A 25,834-nucleotide genomic window follows, 5' to 3' on the forward strand; every position below is an offset into this window, starting at 1 on the left:
CTGAACAAACATGCTTTTATTATAGGAACATAATTGCAAGATAACTCAGATTTCTGCATTCCTGAGGGATTTTCATAGAACGAAATCATTCCTTTTCTGTACAATCATCTAGCGAAAACGATTGATTAGCAAACACTTAGCCCAGTTGGAATTTCCAACTGTAAAAGTCCAATAAAAACATAATTGTATGCTAAAAATTCCTGTGTGGGTGCAAATAAGTATCACAAAATGTTCTGTCAGATGCACCCCGTTTGGAAGAAGAATGTGGAAGAAAATGCATGCAAATCTGCCTTACCACCACTGGAAGTCCACAGAACGTGGGCTCCCATGTAACTCCGCAGAAAAAGTAGAATTGGGAGGCCTGCATCAGAATCTGATTCCAGGCATAGTCCAGAGGATGCAAACTTAAACTGCTCCCACCTGGTTTCAGACTGTGACGTGGATACTTACACCGGTTCTGCAGCTGGCGCACTACCCAGCCGAGCTGACTCATGGTGCAATGCAGTTCAGTGCACATGTGCATATACTAAAGGGTTTTTTGCCTTGTTCTTCTAGGTGCTTGCTTCCTTTAGGAAGGCTGTTTTCTCTTTCACACCGTCTTTTAAACTAGTGGCAAACCATACAAGAACTAGGGCTCTGGGCCTGCTTCTTTATATTGTGTGCACATCAATGTAAACCCTTTAAAAAAGTCTCACAATCTATAAAGGCTTCAGAACACACTATTTTATACCCATACACTCCTTACCCTGCCTGCAGTAAGCGCGTCCGGGCCTTATTAGGGCTAGGAAGCCCTTTACAGATACAGCAGTACGATACTTTACTGGTACGCTGCAATGCGAAGTTGCAAACATGCAATTCCAGTTAATGTTTCTTTTGACATGAGCTTGATATCCGCTGGGCAGAGTAGCATATCTACAACTAACCTTGATGTTCCCTCTCTAGCAGGAAGGATGCCAGGTTCCCATATCTCTAGAAATCGTCGTGAGTTGGAAGAAATACGGATCCTTGGTTAATCCCCAGGCCAAAATTGATAGCGTCACGGTAAAAACGACGTATGCGTCTCTCAAGGTACGGGATCTCCCTTTTTTTAATTTATTTTTAATTCATTTTATTGAGAAAAGTTCAGGGCATTGCATAATCACATGATACACACATTGATTACCGTTCATTGAAATAAACTTTGGCGCTGCTGCATACTTAAGCAATACAAAAGGTGACATTGACATGTTAGTTGACTTTGTAAGTACCCCTTCCCCCCCCCCCCCTCCTCCCTCCTCAGTCTGAATCATCTGCCATCTCTGGCGGAGGCGGTTCACATATGTAGCCTCTAAACTTATTCCATGCTCCCCACACTCTGTCCCATGTCCGAGGGCAGCCCCGGTGCATGTATGCCACCTTTCTGCCACCATGGCCTCATCCATATCTGTGCACCACTCACGGAGCGGAGCGTCAGTGGTTCCCTCGATCCCCACTTTCTGGCCACATTACGTTTTGCAAACATTATCCCCAGCGTCGCCCATTCCTGTGCTGGATGGGAGAGGTCATTTGGTTCCCATGTATTTAACAGACATCGTTTTGGTTCCGGCAGAGATCTCCCTTTTAACAACGAAAAATGATTTGTGAAGGGAAGGTTGTATTTTAGTGTATGTATGTGTTGACGCAATTACGCTTGGTTCATAAGTTAACCTACACCGAACTGTCCACCTGCAAATGGTTGCATATTTTCTTCCCAGGCGAAATTCCATGATGCCATATTGCACCTTACCTATTAATCGAAGAAGACCCAACACCTGAATGAAAATGTGCACAAGACAACACAACACTAAATCTCTTGTATGTTACGGGTAGGCAACCGGAAATCAGGTTCCACTTGTAGACATAAGGCAGGAGGACACAAAGGTGAGAAATCGTGCTGAGAAAACACTGCTAGGAAAACATCACCTACCCAATAAGTGGTGTTAAAATACCACCCTTGTTATTAGACATTTAATTACTCAACTGCACACCAGTCCATTCCGAACATGTACATTTACAGTAATGTGTTCAATCAGGAATCCGGCTGGCCTATGAATATTTACCAAAGGTCAGCTGAACGCTACCTTTCCCAGACAGTAAAGCCAGTCCTTAAATCATTGGCACTCATCAGTATCAACCTGATTGGGATCAGGAGCCCTCCATGTATTTGAGGATTTTCAACTGGATTATAGAGCATGATTCTCCCAGATGGCTCGGCCTGCGCTTTCACTTACCTCTTGAAACAGACTGACCTTCACCTCCCAGGCGGCTGAACTAGTGATAGGTGCTACGAAAACTGGTGTGATGGTGGTATGTGGACCACCTCCTGGTATGTGGAGCACTTGCTTTAAGATTAGGGGACTTTGATCTCAGCAGCCCCTTTCCTGGCTGTGTGCATCAATATGTGAAGGACACTTGTTCACACTGAGCACTGGTCTTTGAGGGCTGTTTTGCTGATGATCATTTTTCCACAGTGGCCTGTGCTGTGGCCCTTTTCCTGAGCCACAGCACAAGCAGCAATAGAAAAAGGCAGTTTCCTACCGCCTAATTGTTATATGGTGGGTGGGACCACCGACTCCTTGTCAGACAGCCCCATTCCAGCTGCAAGGCGGGCGGTCCGACCGACCATCATCGGAAATAGGCACCAAGTTATAACTTAGTGGGTATATACATGCATGTCCAAACTTTTCTGCACGCCGCTGTAAAACCTGAAAAGTCCCTGGTGTCAGTGCTACAGAAAATGTAGCACTTCCTTAACTTAAAAACACATATTTTTCATTATGCATATCTAGGGCTAGGAAACACGCATGAGTGTTTGCTTGTTGAATATCATACATTTGTGCTTGTTCCTTACAACAGTCGTAAATTACATCTGCTTAGGAAAGTGTTGTGAATACTTCAATCAACGTAACTTGGAATCACTAGTAGATACATCTTATGCTAGTTTTAAATTTCGGATTTCTTTGTAAATGAAACCATATAGTCGTCAGAATGCATTCTTTTGAGCTAATGAGCCATTTGGTAGGTTTCCATAGATACTTGGTAAATCCTGGCACATTCATTTCCATGTTTATACCTAGCATTATGTTTTCAAAGTTTGGCACTCAGGGCTAAGAAAGTCACTTTCTCCTTGAGCAATTAGATGTGTGCGCATGTGTAGGAGCCCACAAAGCAACCAGCTATGACTGTTTTTTAACAGTTTCAAGCCACAAAAATAATTACAGCCCGAGATTGGAAGCACTGGGGATTGGAAGGGGAAGAAGATGGGATGGCCATCCTTATTCTAAAAAAATATATATACATAGATCACCAGGCATGTCTTTAATAGGAGGAAAGCAGTACGAGGTACTAGCATCCATGAAGCAATGTTGTGCTCTTAAGGGTAACCTCGTTAAAGTTCAGTTCATTGAAGTCCAAACCCCAGTCGTTGCAACTACCAACTGTATGAGATTGACGATTGGGAAGGAAGCCTCACCCTGTCAATCAATCAATCAATCAATCAATCATAGCATTTATAAAGCGCACTACTCACCTGTGAGGGTCTCAAGGCGCTGGGGTGGGGAATGCTGCTACTGCTCGAAAAGCCAGGTCTTGAGGAGTCTTCTGAAGGTCAGTAGGTCTTGGGTCTGCCGTAGGTTGGTGGGGAGGGTGTTCCAGGTCCTGTCTTCTCAGTGATTAAAAGTCACTGGCTGTGAAAATGTACATATGATTGTCCACTACGGAATTAAGTAAGTATATGCATTCCTCTTCAGTACAACATCCTCCCCCTGGAGAGGGTGCGATAGAAAGAAACTAGCGTCTAGAAGATATTGTAAAAGAGAATCAAACTGCATGTGGCAGCATTAAAACATGCAAAAGTAGTAATGGATTTTGCAGATCACCCCCATTTAGCAACCTTTGGAAATCCACCCCTTTGTCTTCCAGTCAGATTAAAATAATGAATTTGATAATTTGGGGAGTAAGAAATATGTATCCCTTGGGGTTACATGTTCTGCAAATTGTGTACCCATAGACCAGGTCAGGTGTATTGCTTCTGATTTTGTGTGGACCAGGGGCTATAGTGCCTCTTGTTAACTTCTGCATGTGGCTTTAGAAGTTCATACTAGGGACATTTCTGTGACAATTGTAGTTTGTCTCCCACAGTATACTTGTAGAAATAATATTGACTTGTTTAACATGTCTGGTTTGAGAGAATTCTCCATCTAACACTAATCACATTATGTCGCACAGCCAAAAGGCTGTTATAAGCAGAAGTCAAGTTATTTTTACTTCTGATATTTTCTGCAATGAATATGGTTGTACATAGTAATGGTTGGACTGCTCTTGCTTTTCAGACACATGTGTGCACTATTTAAAGGTCATAAGCAAATGTGTTTTCTATTTTGGAGTCGCTGCACTTGTGTCCTGTTTCTCTTCCTCTTACAAGTCTTCTGTGTGTTTAATGTGCTGTTCATTGTTTCACTGCTTCTTGTTTTGATTGGTGGGTCAGAGGATCTGAGGTAAAGGGTTACATGATTATTTTACTCTCAGGTGTGGCCCTTGTAGATGATCAAATGGACCACAGCCCATCACCGATTCGTTTTTTTGTATTGATCCAAATACTGTTACATGCGAACAGTAGCTTGCGTGGTCGGTTTATTGCAAGACCCTCTGTAATTGCTCGATATTGTATTCACAAGATTCGTGATGTCATTAACATGCTGCATGCCGGCTGTAACTGTGCCCCTTCCTTCATTGGATGCGCTGTATCCCGAATACATCAAATCAATAAAAAGATTCAAACAAAAGACATTTTGATCCAAATACTGTTCGAGTGCCTGGACTCTGAACTATTTTTATTAAACGATGGTGGAGGCATACTCTTGTGCAAAGAAATTACATGCCTTTTCATTTGTGCTGTAATTCTACCAAAATGTTTCCATAATGGAAACTGACTGCAGGGGGGGTGTGAGGTTTCTCCTTTTGGATCTTTTGGTCTCCTTTGCCCAAACCCATCCACTCTCTGGAGTCCCAGTTACATTCCCTTGCTTCTTTTAAGTTGTGTTGTATGTATCCCCAGATTTGCAACGTATATGACTTCAATTTTCGCTCATCTTCCTTGCAGATTTTCAATATAAATCTTTGGGCTATCTACATACTAAACGCTTCAAGGCTTCTTACCAATTTCATTAGAAATATTTGGGCAACCTTGCTGCTGACAATTTGGGTGACTGATCCCCGAGTGTTCTATCCCCCCACAGCACCAAGAGTCATCAAAGATGGTACCCGTGTATTGGTTAATTTACACAACAAGCTGAAATTATCCCACAGGACATACACTCTTTCTCTTGTGATCTATTTAGTGCATTGTTCTTCCTAGCTAGGATCTTGTTGATCTTTAGTATGATCGTTAGGAGGTTGTGATTTACAGATGACCCTTGTGAGTTGAGGTCTTTCACTATAGTAAAGCGTGTTGGAGGTAATTTGCTAGTTCCGGTATTTACTTTTGAGTGAGCCTTTGTCAACCATACTACTTACTATCTCACTTCATTGGTCCTAATTTTTGGAAAGGAGGAACTTTCGGATGTACGTTTTGGACTCACTTCAGACTCCTTTCTACTTGTCAGTACTCCATTAATTACTGTACTGCGGGTATCGTGAAGTGTGAAGATGGAACAGAGAATGCATTAGCATATGTTTGGACAATCCTAGTATGAGCCATCAATTCAGGAGTCTCAAACCTTGTCTGTAGTGAGAGCTACTTCTAAACAGTGAAAATCGTCTTGAGCTACTGAAGGATAAGCAACTCGCGCATTGTTATCTGACACCCCCAAACCCAGCTTCATTGACTAAGCCTAATGTCCGTGGAGACAGATACTATGGTTTGAACAAAATACTTTGACTAGGGAAACCATGGCAGATCTGCCATGAGTGTCAGTGACATTATGGTCTTTTGGGATGTATGAACATGGGTCCGTATGAGTGGAATATATGTGTATGGGTGACTGAGAACCTGTATCATCTGTAGTTGTGGCACAGGACATATCTTTTGCCATCTGTAGCTTGGTTACATGTATTAAACAAAAATACAACCATTTTTTGTAAATAGAAGACATTTAAAATGCTGAAAAATGTTCTGCACAAATATCCATAATGTGGAATATTTTTCTGTACTTTAAATTTCTACCACTTAACATAATGGGTGTATTGTTCAGTTATAAATAAAACACTGTGTCAACCAGCCTCTGGGAGCAAGGTGCCTTCTGTGTAAAGGTGACACTTTTGTTTAAATGGGAGGAATTTATAGTGATGAATAAAGCTTCATAAAACATTAAGACGTAATTGGCTTAATTGGAAGTTTGAAAAAACATTAAGACTTAGGGCCTGATTTCGAGTCTTTCAGTCCTCTGACTGCTAGAATCATGGTGACATGGCAAATGTGGTCTAGCCACCGCTGCACCGATGGTCTGACTACCCAATTACGACTTCGGCAGTCGGACCACCATTGCACCGCTGCAGCCGCCAGGGAACCTCCATTCCTGCCAAGTCTCAGCTTTGTAACCATACTCCCCTCCCCCCGTAACCAAAGACTTTGATTTCCTGAAAGCTGCTTGGTTGGATCATGGGAATAATGCAGCTGGCTCACTAGTTAGCATCGTTTATGGTCTGAACTATGAGGGTAACCTCTGCACCTCATTTTTGAATAATGAAAACATTCTTGGCAAATAGTTTTGCTTTGGTTTGTTTTGTACCGGTCCAAGACTTTTGCCCCTACCAGTATAATACGAATACCTACAGACGTTCCTTTTAATCATGGCCTCAGTTCAAAGAACCAAAGTCCTTCTGGTGACAGGGCTGCTTTGAATACTCACCTTTTTTTAAAGTAACCGCTTCAGATCCCCACGACACTCAATTCAGAGCAATAAGGTGGTGCTGAGATGAAAGGCTGGCACAGGAAGTCGCTCACCTTGCCTCTGACCACCAGCTCTTCAAGATCCAACTACAAACGCTTTAAATGTGACAACTTTAATATCCACTAGTGGAGATAGAACAACTGTTATTGTTGGCACCAGACTTGCTTCCCAATGAATCCTGATTAAACTAGTTAAAATGTACTCCCTCCAACTACAGGGCCTGAAAAGAGTCCTACATTTTTATTTTTTGGTCACCATCGCCACATTCGGTCTTTCTTGGATGTGATACCAGTTTCTAGGGCTCCCTCTCCAGAATCAACCCTGATTCTCCTTATCTGTGGTCACCATGGTAGGCACAGAAAGTAACATCAAAAGTTGATAAGGCAGACATCCTAATGTATCAATGCTGTCATGGGGAAGTGTGATCAGCACAAGGTTATCTAGAGTCTCCAAAGGAGCCAGGCGAGTTCAGATTGTGGTGTACTTACACATACATGGCCTCATCTTTGAGACAAGGTTATGATACTACCAGGATCAATCAGGTAGCTGCACCTCCTGGAGGAGGAGCCACATACCTATCCCAGACCGACCTTCATGCCCCTCAGCAGCCTGAGTAGTTGCGGATACTCTGCTGCTTGGGGCGGGGTCTACAGGGTAATACTACATTTACCAGCAGACCTGCCTGCTCTGCGACAGTGGATTGGAAAGGCAAGGCCAAGGTGCAACCCTTTTGAGAAGAAACAATTGTGCCTAACTGCTGCAGCAAGGCATTGGGTGGAGAAAGGGCAACAGTGTAGCACACGGGGCCTGGGTCACCGGGTTTCATCCAGATCTAGGTCCACGTAACCCCCCATTCACTTTGTTCAGACCACTAGGGGGCACTCTGTCTGACTTCTTAGCATTCGCTCAACTGGGTGGGGAAGAACCACTTGAGAGGTGGGCTTCCCCAAAAAGGAACACACTAAAGTCAGATGATCCAAGGCAGGGTAGACTCTCTTTGCTTGAAAAGCCGTTGAGGTTGGCCAAGCAGTCCATCCTTAAAAAGATCTTGTCTGCCGAATCAATCAAGGTACAGTGTTGGCTAGACCATACCCAAGCAGACTTCCTTGCCTGGGATGTTTACTTCAAGTCCCTGTGCCTACTCTATAGGAAGTCTGGCTCCTGGACGGCTCCTCAAAGAAAGGTAAAGGACAGAAGCAGGCCTAGGGTATTCTGGCCAGGGCCTTTGCATCGCACATGAAGAACAAATGAATGACTAGCAGTTCCGGAACACCTTGTCTCTACTAATCTGGAGGAAGGCCACTAGCCTTTCTTGTATTGCATGCACACAGGGTGATAGAAGGGGAACATTCAAGTAAATGTATCCAACTTCTGGCAGTGCTGGCTGGACTTGAAGCTTCAATTAAGCCTTCATCTGTACTCTGGTCAGCTCTGAGTAGGCCATCCTGCCCCAGATGTTTTTCTTCAATAAACCTGTCTGTTCTCTGCGAAGCCTGGCTCCTGGACAGGCTGACCAGGCAGGGACAGAAAGCAGCTGGGGGCGCAGACCCAACAGGCAGGGGTCCTTTCAGAGCTTCTGGAGAATGACCAGGCAAATGACAGGTCCCAAGCACCTTGTCCTTAGTAATATGGAGGAAAGCTACAAGCCATTCTTGTAATCTGTTTCGAGCGAATGTATCTGACCTCTGGGAGTCCTGGCTGGGCTTCATGCTTCAAATGAGCCCTCGAAGGGATTTCCGGGTAGGTCGGAATTCTGAACACTGAGTCTCGCCCACAACTGACATGTTTAGTTGCTATATTTTAAATACCAAACTTCACCAGTGACATTGGCATAACACACTTTGCACCACCCATATGGGTGTGGTAAATGTCTCACAGGCTTAATTTCGCACACACCTAATTATAATTTTGCACATTCCTAGTCTGTTTTTCTTTCATGTGCTATCATTGTCTCTCTGCTACCATTTTCATCAAACTCCCTCTCTCCTTATATCAATCTTACTGTATCTGTTTGTCTCTCTTTCTGTGGGTCTTTAATTTACCTTTTCCAGTCTTGGTCTTTCGGTGTGTTTTTTTTTTTTTTTTTTTATGTTCTCTCCTTTCTCATGATCTTTCTCAGGCCGATTTCCCAAAAGCCACGAGAAACAAGGTAAGTTCTTGCCCCATCCATGTCTTTCACCCTTTTTGGCAGTGAGCTTATCCCCGTGCCTATCCATACAGTTCTTCGCTCTGTTGCGTTTATACAGTAGCTGACTGCATCCTTCCATGCACACGTTCTGCATTATCCATTTCGATATGATAAACACGTTGCTGTTTATTAAGCCCTCCTCCAAAAGATATGGTTGGTTCTTGGTGCTGGGCCAAGGCACTGTCACGTGAACGTGATCCAGTCTGTTGCAAGAGTGGGATTTTTTTCTCAAACGTGCAACAGATGGTGTGTTCCTTCGCCTCCTCACTGCTCCCCCCTTCCGTTCTGTGGTGAGGGAGGAACGTTTGGGCAAGAGCTCGATTGTAAGTCTCTTTGGAATTCATGCACGTTAGTTGAAATATTGATGATTTTTTTAGGAAGTAAAAATTAAATGTCACTTTCTAAAGAAATTCATAAACTTTAGTTGAAATGTTAATTTTTTTCGAAAAAAATCAAATTCTAAAGGACAGCAACGTAGTATGTGATTTAAAGTCACATTGCAGAGTTTATGGGGTCTTGTAAGAATTTATGGGACAACGAGCTGCAAGTAGTTCATTTTGAAGAAGGGTGAGCGAATAAAATATTCAAAGTAGATGAGATGTAAAGACATTCTCTCAAGAGGGCGAGACTGTTCCCTTTTTAAAAAAAAATTTTAAAAAACATTTTTTATTAACAATTGCGAAAGTGAGTACATAAGAATGACAGTTCAAGTCGAAGCGAACCCCCTACCCACCCTGTAAGAAAAACAGCGTGTAAATTGAATAAAAAGGCGCACACAAAAAAAAGAAAATAAGAAAAGGGAGAAGAAAGAGAAAAAAAAAGAGAGAAGAGACGAAGTAGAAAAAAAAGAAGAGGTAATCCATCGCTATTAATGATACATACATGGCACAAGTCTATAAAGTTTTAGAGAGAAAGTAGAAGTAGGATAGGAGCAAGAGCAAAGTTGAACATACAGGCGGTGTTGAAAATAAGAAGAAAAAAAAAAAGAAGAAGCAAAGCAATGCAAGCCATAAGATAAGACAGAGACAATCGGGGGCTTATCCCGGCTGTTCCAACCAAGTTTTTTTTTTGTAAAACTCTTTATTACAGACTGTACAGGCACTCTCACAGTGCTACAAATCAAATATACATCACAGTCTCATTTTTTGTTTTGTAACCTTTCCACATTACCCATATAAATATACTCGACAATATCTCTTTTTAGTCACATAACGCCTTCACAGAACAAATGAGTATTGTAACATCCTCCCATTGACCATCAATAGCAGTTTTCAACTTTGTCAACGTTATTTTCAACTTCGTCAATAGCTGAATCTAAATTATGCATCTCCCCCTACCCACCCACCCTCAACAGTCTACCCGCCCCTCACCCTCCCTCTGTCCCGCCCACTCCTGGTCGCTTCGTGTTAAATTCCAATATGTTCGTTAGGGCTAACATTGTGTATTGATGTTCCTGTGGCTACAGGGGAAATAGGAAAACCTGTACTACCTTTCATGGGAGGGAGGGAAAAGCGAGGCTCCTCAACTTACCCGACCCCCTGCCTCTGACCAACTATTGTGACCTATCTACCTGAAACCTCTCATCATCCAAACTTTCCAAATTCAGTATCATCACATCCCAGTCCATCGCTGTCGGTTGTTTTCTATGACCTCTCTCCTCTTCCCGTCTCAAGGCCGCCCCTTCTGCTTTGCCCCACTGTAACATATCCGATCTCCATGTATGCACCCTAGGGGGCCTCGGGGATTTCCATCTCATTGTTATGCATCTAATCGCTAAGAGCATGGCTAGATCAATAAATCGCAGTTTAACCTTCCATGCCCTTGATCTCTTTCGCATCCCCACCAGACAGTACAAGGGTTCCAACGGGACAGGTAATTGTGTTATTGTGTGGAGAATCTTACATAACTCCTCCCAATAGGGCAACAGCCGTGGACACGCCCACAACATATGAAGAAAATCAGCCTCTTCGCCTTGACAACAGGGACAACAATGGGGAGAGTCTGGGAGCATACGATGGATTCTCATTGGTGTAAGGTATGCCCTGTGAAGGACCATCGTTTGGATATACTTAAATTTAGCATTGCGTGATACCCTCTTCGGGTGTTCTAGTATCAGCTGCCAAGCATTATCCGTTATCTCTAAACCAGAATCCTGTGCCCAGGACGCTCTGAGTTTAGTGAACGGGAGCGCCGCATGTTCTCGTATCTCCGCATAGAGCCAATGAACCAGATGTCCTCCTTCACCCATATAGTACATCAAATATACCAGTTCATGTTGTGAAGGTTCTATTTGTAGGGGAGCCCACATGTTCCTAATATAGTGTGAGGTCACGGCGTGCAATAAATACGTGCATGGGGGGGGCTCCTGTGATCTGCATGAACGAGGCGAAATCTAACATTGCCTCATCACCAAAATAGGCACCTACCTCGTCTATCCCGTTATCCGACCAGGCCCGTAGTGCATTGCGCGTAAGAGTACCCTGTGGTGTTGGGATACCTAGCAATGGTATGTTCGTCGCGTAGGAAGGTATTGCGGAAGTATAGGATAGGGCTCTTTTCCAGCACGTTAATGCCGTATGTAAAAGGGGGGGGGCAGTTCGGGGGCATCCGGGCCTTTGGTAACAATAGAGAATGAAGTTCCCCACGATCAATGCGCTCTTTCGTGTAAGCGATCTCCTGGAGATTCTTGCCGGCAACCCAATACGTCAGCCATTGTAGCTGGCTGGCATAAAAATATCCTTTGAAATCCGGTACACCTAGTCGCCCCAATTTGGTTCCTAGCTGGAGCTTACGCAAACTAATGCGTCTCCGACCGGTGCCCCAGATAAGGGTGATCAGCAGGGTGTTAATGGAGTTAAAAATGTATTGGGGCAGAGGTACAGGTATATTCACAAAAAAGTACAACAGGCGGGGAAGCATTATCATTTTAGATATGGTAACTCTGCCCATCACCGATAGTGGCAACGACGTCCAGAAGCTCACACTGCCACGGAGTCGGGCAATGGCACTCTTAATGTTTCCCTCAATTTGGTCAGCCGGTTTCCTGTAGACATTTATACCCAGATACTTAAAGGAGTCCGGGGCTACTGGTATCGGGCACGCCCCAAATCGGCATGAGAGAGGCGTATGCCTTCCTGAAAGAAGAATCCCACAGACTTCCCCGGATTCACCGCTAGGCCCGACACTTTCTCAAATCTTTGAAACAAGTCAAAGATCTCCGTATGGTCAGCCTCTAGATCTCGGAGATACAGCATGATGTCGTCTGCATAGATAGATATCAAATGTTGTGACCCATCCACCGGAATGCCCTTTTGGTCGAAGTCGCTACGCAGTGCCAGAGCAGTGGTTACAGTGCTAGGACGAATAATATTGGGGATAGAGGGCAACCCTGCTGAGTGCCTCTATATATTGAGTAGCGGTCAGAGACATACCGGCCCGTACGTGCCCTTGCAGTGGGGTTAGTGTATAGCAGGCGTATCCAACGTTAAGACGTCCTGGAACCCAAAACGTGTCAGCGATTCAAACATAAATGGCCAGGCCAGGGAATCGAACGCCTGCTTCAGGTCTAGCGCTATACATCCTGCTCGTGGCAGGTCACGGGCGAGGACGAAATCAAGGCATACAACCTGCGCGTGTTTAATAAAGTACTGTGTCCCGGGAGGAAGCTGCATTGATCTGGGTGTATTGGATACGAACTGCCAGTGCCTTACTGAGGATCTTATATTCTGTCGAGAGCAGGGAAAGGGGCCTATAATTTGTCATGTCCAGTGTGTCTCTGCCCGGTTTCGGAATGGAAGTAGCTAATGCCTGCATGGTGGATTCCGGCAACCTCCCCTCATCGAACGCCGTTTTATACACTTTCTCCAATACCGGTACTAGGATCTCCGAATACGTCAAATAAAATTCCACCAGTAGCCCATCCATACCTGGGGTCTTATTACGGTTAAGGCTTTTGATCGCAGCACGTATTTCATGCTGCATGATAGCATTTTCAAGTGTCTTCCGCGTGTCTTCCGACAATACAGGAAAGGGGAGATCCGGAATGGGCGGTATATCATCCCGAGCCATAGGTGCATATAGGCCACTCAGATGGGCATGAAAGGCCTGATTGATCTCCATTTGCGTATCAACCAATGTACCTTGAAGATCGCGTACCTGGGTGATAGTTGGTGGTCGGGCTGGTCCCGTACTAACCTAGCTAACAATGTACCAGACTTATCCGCGTCTGTATGCTGGCGGCACGAATATTCTTTATAATCGATCAGTCGTAGTGTTTCTAGAACTTCTGCATGATCTATATATCCCTCTTGCAGGTTTCCCCTCTTCTCCGGGTCAAGGCTTGCCTCCCTCTCCAGAATCTTCAACCTATCCTCAACATCGCACAGTTTCTTATGTACCTCCTGCCGAGCTCCCACCAATTTCCCTATCGCCGCCCCCCTGAGCACACCTTTCATAGCGTCCCAGACAATCAGGTTCGAGGAAGCGGAATCCCAATTTAATCGGAAATAATCAGCGAGTACTACAGATAGCGATTCGCGAAATGGGGGATCCTCCAAGAGAGAATTGTTGAGCCGCCATGTAGGCACCGGGGTCGGCACCCTGCCCCATCGAAGCCTGATAGTAAGGGGACGATGGTCGGAGAACGTCTTAGCTAAATATTCAGATTTTTCCACTGAGGTGAGAATCAAATTTGAGCAAAGGAATCGATCGATTCTATTATGTAAAGTATGTATGGGAGAGTAGAACGAATATCCTTTATGGGTAGGGTACAACTCCCTCCAAGCATCCACCAAACGCCATCCAACAACCCAAGAAGCAAACAGGTCAGTCCGCTTGCTAGCTCCAGCCGCCTTGAGGGGCGGATGTGATCTATCCATGTGTAAATCTAGGACCGCGTTCCAGTCCCCTCCCAGCACCCAGGGTATTCCTGTCCACTGTTCAACCAAGTTTTCAGTTTTTCCCAAACCTCCAAGCCCTTTTTACGACCCTTACGCCCTTTTCTGGCGTAGACAGCTTTTTCTAGGTGATAGGTGGCAACAAGCCTAGCCAGCCACTGAGAGAATGAGGGGGACTCAGAGTCAAGCCAGGCGGAGGCAACACAAATCCGTCATACTGCCATTGCAATGAAGATTAGTCCCTCGCTTTTAACACTAGGGATTTCAGACTGTGTACCCAGTAAGATAACAGTAGGGTTTAGTGACGTATACTGGGTAGTAACTTCGCTTAGAAATTCCTGTACGCGGGCTAGTGTTGAGCCAAGCTTTGGACATGTAGCAAATATTTGGATTGAGTTGGCTCCAAATTCCGAGAATCAGGGTCATAGCGTCCCTTTACCTGCCCCCCACTTCGCTATCTTGCTGGGGGTAATGTACAAGAAAAAGATAGTTTTAAAGTGTTGTGCCTGCAGCTTGGCTGACAATAAGATGTTTTGAGAGAGAGCTAGTGAGTTAAAAAAAAATACTGCGTGGAGTATTGAGTTTTGTATGCCATTTGTCTGCTATGGTTTGTAAATCGTCAGGGGTTTGTCTGTTTATGATGTTATGTAGCAGACCAATTCGGGGAGCAATGGGGTTACGCAATGTGTTAAGAAGATCTACTTCCATAAACCCTGTGGCGCCCCCAGCCTTCCTGGAGAGAAAATTGTGTATGGAGAGGTACTTAAAGTAATCGTGGTTCTTCAGGCTGAACTTGGATAGCAAATTGGAAAAAGATATAACTTCCTCACTGGTTATGAGATCTCCCAGTTTTGTAATGCCAGCTTTGTGGCAGTCTGCAAAATAGGACCTTAGCAGGAAGGTTGTCGTTGTCAAGAGTGGGGGAATAGTGATTAAATCTGCCCAGCCCGAAGATTCTACGGATGTTGCGAAAGACTTTGTAAGAGCTCATAAGCGTCTTAAATCTCACACATTTGTAGTATCCCTCCGAGGTCTCCCAGAGTAGGCAGCCTCAGTGTTGTTCGCCCAGCAGGAGTTGAAAGTGCGAGGCAGGTCTGGGTATGGACGGGAGAGGTGTTTCCCTTAACAGTTCGGAGCTATACTGTAGTACCGAGGCCCAATAATATAGTGTAATGTTAGGAAAGGACCAGCCTCCTCGTTCTTTTGGGAGAGATAGCTGTCTTAGTGCCCGCCTGGGTTGGGAGTATGCCCATATAAACTGTGTAAAGATTTGTTGAAATTTCAGCAGGTTGGTTTAGCTAAATTCCAAAGGTATCGTACGGAAAAAGTAAAGAAGTTTAGGGAAGTCCAACTAGAGTTAGGTGCAGGTTATCAATCTGTTTTAAGGCCTTACTATTGTGAGCAGCAAGAGGGACTAAGTTGTCTGTTACAATTTCATCTAAATTATAAGAAATAGAGACCCCCAGATATTTTGCCTTGGGGACCACTCTGTAATCAGTCCATGCAATTTGACTATTTATTATAATTTGAGTTATGTTTTTATTCAGAGCGTAGCCTGATAGTTTCCCAAATTTTAAAGCCTCAGTTTCTAAAGCCAGTATGGTATTGCAGGGGTCGGGCGAAGTGATGGCAAGGTCGTCGGCATAGGCCATTATTTTGGTGTTACTCCCCTGGAGGCTAACTGAAGGAATGTCCTGTTTTTTTTCAATTTGTTTAATGAACGGGTCTAGGTATAGGGTGAACAGCAGCGGGGAGCAAGGGCATTCCTGCCTCGTCCCCCGAGAGATATCAAATTGGTCAGTAAGTTGCCCTTTGATGGAAACACAGGCCATAGGTTTAACATAGAGGGCTTGCACCGCCTGCGTAAGTTTTGGCCCAAAACTCATCCTACTCATGACAGCCCACAGGAATCGTCAGGAGACCCGGTCAAACGCTTTTTCGGCGTCGAGCAGTGTTAGTGACATTGGGTCTCCGGCTGCTTGTGCGGCGTCGAATAGGATGATGGCCCGCCTGACGTGTTCCGTTGTGCCTTTTTTGGGATAAACCCATGCTGCCATTCTGAGACTAGGGACTCGACCACGGAGGAGATTCTTGTTGCTAGTACTTTAGAGAATTTTTTTGAATCACAGTTAATGAGGGTGATAGACCTATAGGAACTCATATCTAATGGAGATTTATCCTTTTTTGGGAATATAGCTATCCTGGCCTTAGACCAAGAAACAGGAGGCAGAGCCCCATTAGAAATAGAGATTACTACTTCTGTAAAGATTGTTTTAATTTGGGGGTGAAGATCTTATAAAACTCTACAGGGATACCGTCCAGACCTGCGGCTTTCCCGTCCGGGAGGCTGGATAAGGATTCTATAATCTCATCCCAGGTTGGGGTTAGGTCTAAAAGCTCCCTGTTGTCTGGGGTAAGTCGTTTAAGATCAATCTCGCTAAGATAGTGAGCGGTCTCCCTTTCAAATGTATTGTTTGCACAGTGATTTTCCTCGGTGTACAACTTGGTGTAAAATTCCTGGAATCCCTTCCGTATAATATTGGAATCATTGGTCTCGCTCCCGGAGGGGAGTCTAATTGTATGTATCTCACTGCTAGAGACCTGTTGCCTAGCCCTAAAGGCCAGGTGGTGTCCAATGCGGTCACTGCACTCCAGTTTTTCTCACGAGAGCTTGCCCACTAGGCTGCGATTTTTTCAGCGAAGACTGCCCCAATCTCAGCCTTGGCCAGAACTACCTCCTTCTGAACATTCTCAATATCTTGTCCTGTTTGGATAAGTTGGGCCAGTTTGGTTTCGGCTATCTTTAATTTCCCCTGTAGGTTACTAATCAGTAATTTTTTTATTTTTGCAAGCTGAAAACCTAAGAGTCTCCCCCCTGACCCCTGCCTTTAGCATGTCTCATACAATCATTAAGGGAGCAGAACCAATGTTTATTTCCAGGAATTCCTGGATCCATCCGTGCATGTGCGTTTGGTAGTTAATGTCTAGGAGAAGAGCTTTCTCAAAGCTCCAAATGGGCATCTCATTCCATTTCCCTAAACCCCGGATATTGAGGATAAGAGGATTGTGGTCAGCCATAAAACGGGGAGCTATTTCAATGGTGCAGTTATTAACAAGTGAGGCTGAAAGAAAGAAGTAGTCCTGCCTGGCTCTGGAGTGATGCGGGGCGGAAAAGAAGGTGTAGCCAGGCTGAGTGGGGTTTAATCTAGCCCATGTGTCTCTTAGTCCGTGAGCCTGGGCAAGATTGGCTAGAGCCTGGAAGGCCTGGGGTTTCCTACCCTTGTATCTCCAGTGGCTATCGGTCTCCCAGTTACAAGGCAGATGTATATTGAGGTCGCCACACAGAATAATGGGAGTGGGCCAGTGAGCTAGTTCACCTGACACCAAGTTTATAACCCCTGGGTTGTCAGCATTACTACCATACATAGAGCAGAGGTTAAAAGGGGGGGGGGTGTTAGAGAGATGGCATTGTTATAACCCATCTGCCCAAAGGATCGGATTTAACCCGCGGAATTTTAAGGGATAATCTTTTGTCTGCCAGAATTCCAACCCCTTTCGTTTTAGTACCCTGTGTTGTAGCCCCCAGAGTTTTGAACCCCATAGTGTCCAATAAATGCTTCTGAGAGCCCTCAATGTGGGGTTCTTGTAGACAGTTGATATTCCCCCCCAGGGATCGTAGCCCTAGGGTCACACTTTGCATTTTGGAGGGATCGTTAAGCCCACAAATGTTAGCAGAGACAATTCTTAATAAAGTCTAACTTAGCCATTTAAAAAACAAAAACAAAAAAAAAGTAGTCAAGATCTTGTGATCCTGTCCTAAGCCATAGAAAGTGTAATTAAGAGTGTGTGTGTGCATGTGCCAAAAGAAATCAACAGTGCTGCAGCGCCAATTCATTCTATAATCGTGCCCAAACCGACCCCCCACCCCCCTTCTTCGAGCAATCAGGTAAAGCCTGAATGATGATAGTCAACATGAGTCCCGACTGCCTGCCACACAGGACCAAAGAAGAAAAACAGGTTATAATTTCAGGTGGCTAGAGGCCCTTTAAGTAGTAAGAAGAAAAAAGCAGTAATACGCACAGTCCGTCAGAGGAATATCTATGTTTACCCAGTGACATCGGAGGGATTAGTGCTAAGATAAACAACAATGCTGTAACCCGGCGGTAGAACAAAAAAGAAAAAGAGGAGAAGGTTAAAGTAGAAAAGGGAAAGAAGAAAGCGAGAGGGTCCAGAAGTTAGAGTTCATTGTGGCAGAAACAGTGTCTGAGAGAGAAACTGCCCTGTGATGAAGTGGAATTAATTGCGAAAGGGCAGAGGATGGATTTTTTATCTGTTGCTTTTCTTGGATTTCAGCTCCTCCAAATACTCCCCCGCTTTTATTTCGGATAAAAAGACCTTGGTAGTCCCATTTGTTATTACTTTGAGCCTGGCAGGGATCATTAAGTAGACTTCAGCGCCCTGCTGTTGGAAAGGAGTGATCAATTGTCCCAGACGCCATCTCCGTTCTACCGTCTGGTGGCAAAAGTTTGGCTTGGCAAAAAATGTAATCCCGTTGGCCCCTTTCTTGGAATTCAAGCGAGCCTGATCATATATCAGCTGTCTGAGGAGAAGGTTTCCGAAATAAACAAGGAATACCCTTGGCTGCGCTCCAGTCGCGGGACCGCTATTATACTGCCTTTTCTGGTTGAAGGGAAAGCGGTGTACCCTTTGCACTTCCCGATCCCAGTCCCAACCCTGGTGGTCCAGAAAAGAATCTTTTAATAGTTTGACGATGAAGCGTCTTGGGTCATCCCCCTCTTTACCCTCCGGAATACCAAGCAAGCGTAGGTTGTTCCTGCGCTGGCGATTCTCTTGACCCTCCGTCTTGGACATCAGATCAACCAGGCAGGCGGTGTTGGATTCCCCCTGTTGTTTAGAAGCCAAAGATTCAGCCTCCAGGTGCTCCGTTCGTGCTTCCACCATGGTGACCCGGTCATTGATCTCCGTGCAGGTTTTATTCAAACGTCTTAGTCCACCCTGCAGCTTCTTAGACGCGGTTTTGGCAGCACGGTTGTCAGCCCGGACCTCTTCATGACATTCTTTGATGGAAGCAAGTATAGAGACTAAGGAAGGTTCGGCTGTGTCTGCCTGCAGACTCTTGGGACTTCCCTACTGTGTCGTGTTGGAGTCGTCTTCGTCAAGTGGATATGACATTTGGGAGTCAGAATAATTCCATTTCAGGTGGCTGCGGCGCTTGCTCTTGCTTCTGGGTTTCTTGGGGCGCAAGACTATGCCTGTGTCCTTGTGGGAGACCTCGCTGTCTCCTTCGCTAGCATCCCCAGACTCTTTCCCCCCCCCCCTTCAGAAGAAGTAGGTGTGCTGTCTGAGACTGAGTAGAAATGCTCAGGTCCTGCCTCAGAAGCCCAGGGGTTTTGCGAGCCGGGAGGTACCACTAGGCCTTGAATGACATTATTTGTGCCTACCAGTTGTGTGTCTAGAGTGCCAAGGCTACCATCACTGGGATTTTTATCCTGAGCCTGTGTTTCCACCGGGAGGGACTTAGAGGGGATCGATTGATCACAGGTAGGTACCAGAGGGGGGGTGTAGATTCAGGATAGCATCGGTAGTTTCTGTAGAGGGCCCATCCATAATGGTATCAGTGTTGACAGGCAGAGTTCCAACGGGCCTATCTTCCCCGGCACCACTCTCTTGATGCGGTCCTGGCTTAGAATCTCCAGAGGGTGTGTGCTCAGTGTGGTTCTTTGTTCTGGCATTTGGTGGCTGATTTTTGGCACCCATGAACATTTTCGCCAGGGGGAGGTTTGTGGTGTCAGGATTTCTTGAGTCTCTAATCAGCGTCCCCCCGCCCCCTGTTTTGCCCAACATTTTTTTATTGGTAATACCCTCTAACCTGGGTTTTGAGGCGCCTTCGGTAGTTGCGGCTGCCGCAGCAACTCTGGGGTCCGCCGGAGTTCTCAGCTTGCTGCCTCTCTGCACCCCCCGGGCACTCATGTCGGGTCTGTTAGCCTGTACAGATGAAAAGAACCAGGTCCAGCTGCAGGGAGATCCGTACGAGACAGCGGGCGTAGGAGGATGCTGGAGAAGGATCGCACCCGCGATGAAATGAAGGATGGCCCGAGCGTGTCGAGCTGGGAAGGCTGCAGCTAAATCCAGGAGAGCTTTGTGGGTTGCTTCGCAAGCGCCTTGCCGACCAGAGAATTAGTAGAAAGAGCCACGTCCAAGTCCGTGGGGAAGCGACCACTGTTACGGCGTTCTCGGCAGCCTCGGTGATCGGCGTGTCCGGTGCGTTAGACAGACCGGCATCACCTTGAGATGTGAAGGGCGGCTAGCCGATCGTTACGCGTCCGGCGTGAGGCGGCCGAGCAGCAAGAACTCACGCTGACTCTTGCTCACTAGCGAGACTGTTCCGAAGAGGGGTTTAGGCAAATTTATTGAAACTGTGCATTGTAAAGCACTCTGGAAAGGAATTTTGAAGACATTGATGGAGTTTTTTTGCTGTTACCCCACCTTTCTTGCAGAAATAATAGGAGACTTTGTACCACATGGTGCTGTACCATGAAAGTCTTAACAGGTGTTGAAACAAATACAGTGCTTACTTTGTAAAATAAATAATTAAATCAAAATGTTTTTAGATAAACAAAAAGTACAGCGGTCCGAAGGTTTCCACTTCTAGTGCTGCAGAATGACCAAGTTTTCGAACACCAAGGCTGCTAGACTCTTGCTTCCACCTCGTTCCTCTTCCTACACTTCTTGTCTTCTAAGCTACCTCTTGCAGTTTCTTTTTCTATCTTGCTTTTTCCATTTGTCACTTTGTCCTCCATCTTTATCTTCCTCCTTTCTGCCTTATCTGCATTGCTCTCTAATTTGTTTAATGACGAACAATATGTCCAGGCCCCCCAAAAAGAGTACCAGCGATCACTCACAGCTACAATTGGCATAAATTAAGACCCGTTCAGAATTCTGAAAGTTTGCACTTCACACGTGCGGGCCTACTATTTCCTTCAAATTACTGTGGCTCACCAACAACAGAAGCGGTGTGTTAGGGGAAAGTGCTTAGTTTGTAAATTAACTAAAATACGTGAAGGGGCCTAAAGTCTTCTTAAAAGCCCGCCACTTGCACTGCAGAACGTCAAGGTTGCCAAATGCCACCCCTGGCTAGTTTTGATTCCGCCTCACGCCTCTTTCTTCCATCAACCTACACTTCCTGTCTCCAACTCAATCTTGCAGGTTCTTTTTGGTCCTTGCTTTCTCATTTTATCGCTGTGTCCTTTAGCTTTCTACCCCCTTAATTCTCCCTTTGCTGCCTTTCACTACCTTGATCTGGATAAAAGTCTGATGATGAAAAAATAAGTCATGGCCCCCAAAAATGAGGTTCACTACCCACTACCAGCAACCACCCGTACAAATTAACCACTGAATGAATACATTTTTTAAGCCCACTAGATCAATACAATTGGGGAAAACTATATAGGAGTTAATAACAATTTTACGGCTGTATAGGGTTGTTGGTTCTACCTCAATTCTTTTTTGGAAAAGGTCTATTAAATGGTGCATTTAATGCCCACTGGGCCAGTAACATCAATCAAAATAGGATATGGTTTTATACAAGTGTACTGGTGTCAGTTCACAAGTGGTATCTAAAAGGACTAATAAGTAACCTTAGGATGCTGTACCAATGAAGATTTAAAGGGTGGAGAACCTTGATGGTCCAATAGTTCACATGGTAATCCATCAGAGCAATCTTGCCAAAGAAGGACCCATTACCAATGGTGGCGATCAGCTCTGCTGCCAGTACTCCATGCATGCCAAGCCATGCCTACCCTCCACTGACTCACAGTGCAATGCTGATAGTATCCTTTCATCCGCACGCTCCTACTGAATCTGCATAATACACGTGACAAATGTTCATGATGCTGCAGCAAGGGACACACTTGCTGTTTTCCCAATGATCCTGTAATGCACATTTGCAATAATTTTGATATTTGCTAAGTTTCCACACTTCTGCAATACTGCATATATTTGCACAGTGTCGCAATGAAGCCATAATGCACATTTAGATATGTTTCCACAATTACGCAATAAACTAATGCTCACGTTTTAGTTAAATTACTTTTATTTACACCTCCTAAGGAAAATAAGGCATAACATCTCAACTAAGGGATTAAGGCAGTTGTCCAGGCAATGGTTATCACATATATGGATAAGGGCATCTCAGTCCTAGAGGGGATTTCAAATCCTCCATAACCTCCTAGGAAGTGGTACTCCAGTCTATTGGTTGCCTAAGGGGGGGGGGGGGGGGGTGGGGGGGGGGGCGGTCAGCAAGTTTGACCACAGAGGCCACTGTCTAGCTTTCACTCAGTTGACTCCTCATGAATATTGTTTGCCGTAGGTTGTTTGACCTTTATGGCTTTTCATCTGAACAAATACATGTATAGCCCTTTACAGAAAACACACGAAAAACAACGCACTGTACTAAACTTCAAGTATCCAATCACAAGTAGAGAACTTGGGGAAGGAATTAATTCTTCAAGCCCAGGTCTCCCTCAGCAGAGGACACTGTAAGCAAGCTAAACTGCACCTTAACAGAAGATGGGCTTACCTAATAGCTTCACTCTTTAGATCTCAACCGAAGAAAACAGTGTCTTCCTTAGGAAGAGAGACTAAAGATGTCGTGCTTGGGGGTTAGAGGGGCTGAATGTTTCGCAGATGTGGATATTGGAAAAAACCTGACATCATTGGTGGGGGCTGGGGGACAATGAGAAAAGAGACCCCCATCCCTGCACAGAATGCTGACATAATTTCAAAGCGGTCCCTGTTCCTTTTGTGGGCAATAGAGGTTTTAAAAAACACATGGTCATTCTGTGAAGACACTGGGGTTTATTGGCCCGTTGCCTGCTGCACCCAATGCCAGCAGTCCACCTTCACAAGATGGAAGCTTTCCCTTTGCGAACTGGTACCACCCTGTTTTGGGAGTCGGTACTTATCAATGGTTTGCAACTGTGTGGTTGACACATTGATAAGTGTCCCAGACTGCACAACCACCGTGGCTCAGTCGGATCCAGTTACGCCCAAACATTCCTACCCTGGCACCCTCACCACCTCTCTGTAGCACACAGTGGCTTGGAGGGGAATCTGTGTGTGTCTCTCTCACACAGGTTCAGATCCAATGACTCCACTAAAACTTTCATACGTCTGAGGCTGATAAAATGAGTACTATTTAGCCACACCTTTTTGTTTCTGCCTTTGAGACTTTAGTGATAAAGCCGTATATAAGCACCTAGTTTTTTATTGAGATATATATATTAATCAATTGTTACAATGATATATATCATTGCAATAATTATTTGCACAGCAATACTTTTCTGTGAATTGCCATTATTAGCAGAGTTTATTGCACATTTGGATTTTAGTGTTAACTTTTCACAAAATAATTCTTTGATATGCTAATATAATATAACAGATTCCCTTTAGTCTCAAGACTTCCAATGTTAAACCGCCTCTGCATCTATGGCAACTTGTTGTTGAAATAATCCTTGATGTATAAGCTCTGCACAAGCTGTGCATAGTACAAACAATAACCAACTGTGTAAATGCTTGTGTTTCCTTTGCAGGAAGGAAATATTTACCAGATCTCGAGCCTGGTTACATTTGTTGATATCTCGGCACCTGCACAGCCTGGTTACAAAGCGCAGCCGACCATTGATGCCAAGTTACCGTTTGATTTCTTCTATCCATTCGTGTAAAGTAAATATTGTATCATGACGGACACAGTGGCCCCTTTCTTTGTCCCCCGCTCTGTACATATTTGGACTTGCGATGTCCTGCCTGTAAATAGATAAAGCACTGTCTCCGTGACACGCGATTGTAATGAGCTACAGCACTCTACTCATATTTTCTTGAGTCCGCATATAAATACAAAAATTAATAAAAAAAATAAAATGAAACTGATAATTAAAAGATATGGGGATAACACATGAATATTATATCTGTGTCACATGCCCACCAGTTAGCCCATGTGTCGCTCAGGTTTATATTTTTGGAAAAGGGAATGTGCTCAACCGGACCTCTCAACCAACCAAGCCATGAACATGGACAGTGGAAGGATTTCCGCCCCCTCCAGAAAAAGTGAGGTAGAGGTTGTGGCAACCTTTGTCTTGAAAACGAGGATACCTGGGCAATCGTCAGTATAAGCAACTGTGGTCCATCAGGCATATTTTGGTAACACATTCAATGTCTTTTTGGAGGCTGCTGTCAGTCCTCGCGAGATGATAAATCATATCATAACACAACACAACATCTTATAGCCCAGGTCAAACAATTGATGGCTTCTTTATAAGTATTCATATGTATCATACATTTATAGTGGTCAAAATGAAAAATGGTGTGGTGCATGCGAGGAGTGACAGAAGTAAGATATTGATGTCAACTCACATCCTTAGTCAACTTTGCATTATAATGCATTGAAAAAAAGACAAGGGTATAAAGACATACTTAACTGCAGTATGTGTTACAAATCATGTATATACAGTCCAACTACATGTATCCTCAACGTTTTGACCAAATAAGGAAAATGATTAGAGTAATGTATCGGCTGGATCTTCATCAAGGCAAAAGTCAAGGGAAGTACCCTCCACTGTCTGAAATATGCTGCCAGTGAGACAGGACAATGAAAAGATTGAATTGCTATGAGCTTGACCTTGCAATCAGGAAAGGGGTCAAAGTATCCCCCCCAAGTATCCAACAAGTTGCAGCATTGTGGTGGTGCGACTTCAATCCAGGGCGCACATCAGCGGCCAAATGATCCCACAATTACTGGTGCCCGTGTTGTTGCTGTTTGGAGCGAGCTGCAATCTCAATCATATCGCTGGTCCTTGTCATGAAACATCTTATAATGAACCATGCTGAAACACAGTAGTAGCATCCTGGTAGCACAGAACACAGAGCTGTGGAACATTTTCACACCGCTGTGTGACACCAAAACCAACTACCTCATCTTCAGCAAGTTAATAAAACCTGATCTTCTGACTGAACCGTAGCAGCAAAAAATGGTCAACAAGAAAAGCCACTTCAGGTAGACTTCAATCCCATAGAGTGAACAGAGAACCATCAACATTGCTGCTTCCCTTATCACCTGATGAGAACTTTCTCGCAGTCAAGATGGACATTCCAGACCTCAATTCTGCAACCTAACCTCGGTCTGTACATTTATGCACAGAATCACCTGCTACTATTTATTTATGCAACCATGTATGTAATGAGATCTATTTTTGTAACTATTTCATTTTAGTTTTAATAGATTTTTGGATTCTTCAAAAGTTAGTCACAAATACCTAATCAAATCCAAAGAGAAAATCACAAGAATAAAACACAGCTATCGAACAATGTATTTGTGTTAATCACAGTTACGATTATAACATAACAAGGTAGTAAAGACCAAATCCATGGTTGAAGGCGGTTTGTAACATGAGTGCAACCACATTCAGGAAGAACAACGTCATAGATGTGTACGTTTGATGTCATGAACAAAGTTAAAGGTAACATTTCAATATGAGAGGAATGGGTAGAGATCAGGGGAGGGGGAAAAAAGAAAGTTTACAAATTGTATCTAGGTTTACATACAATTTCATTACTTTGATGGAGAAGGAGATAAAGTAAGTATTAAGGGTAAATACATTTAATGAACATATAAATACTAGGAAAGGCTATTCTGGAATGGCCTAACTAAAGAGCGTCCCCCCTGAGGAAAGATAGCTATTTGGTCACTGAGGTTTAGCATCATCTTCTGTCTCTGATGCATAGTGCCGCTGACAATATGATATTCAAAATCATGATAATCATAAAGT

General features: G+C 44.5%; 1 protein-coding gene across 2 annotated transcripts in view; it reads left to right on the forward strand.

Annotated features, from left to right (window-relative positions):
- The window catches only part of TCTN1 (tectonic family member 1), a 297,848-nt gene extending 272,473 nt beyond the window's left edge, over positions 1-25,375 (forward strand). The window contains exons 13-14 of one of the 2 annotated variants that reach the window (XM_086943021.1): positions 946-1,068; positions 23,603-25,368. In XM_086943021.1, coding sequence (XP_086799147.1) covers positions 946-1,068; positions 23,603-23,734 — 255 coding nt within the window. In that variant the 3' untranslated portion in view covers positions 23,735-25,368. Of the gene's footprint in view, positions 1-942; positions 1,069-23,602 lie in introns of both variants that reach the window. The other variant, XM_086943020.1, reaches the window with a different exon arrangement.
- The last annotated feature ends 459 nt before the right edge of the window (positions 25,376-25,834 follow it).

The sequence above is a fragment of the Lissotriton vulgaris genome, chromosome 11 (genome assembly GCF_964263255.1).
Source record: "Lissotriton vulgaris chromosome 11, aLisVul1.2, whole genome shotgun sequence".
Classification (NCBI taxonomy): Eukaryota; Metazoa; Chordata; class Amphibia; order Caudata; family Salamandridae; genus Lissotriton; species Lissotriton vulgaris.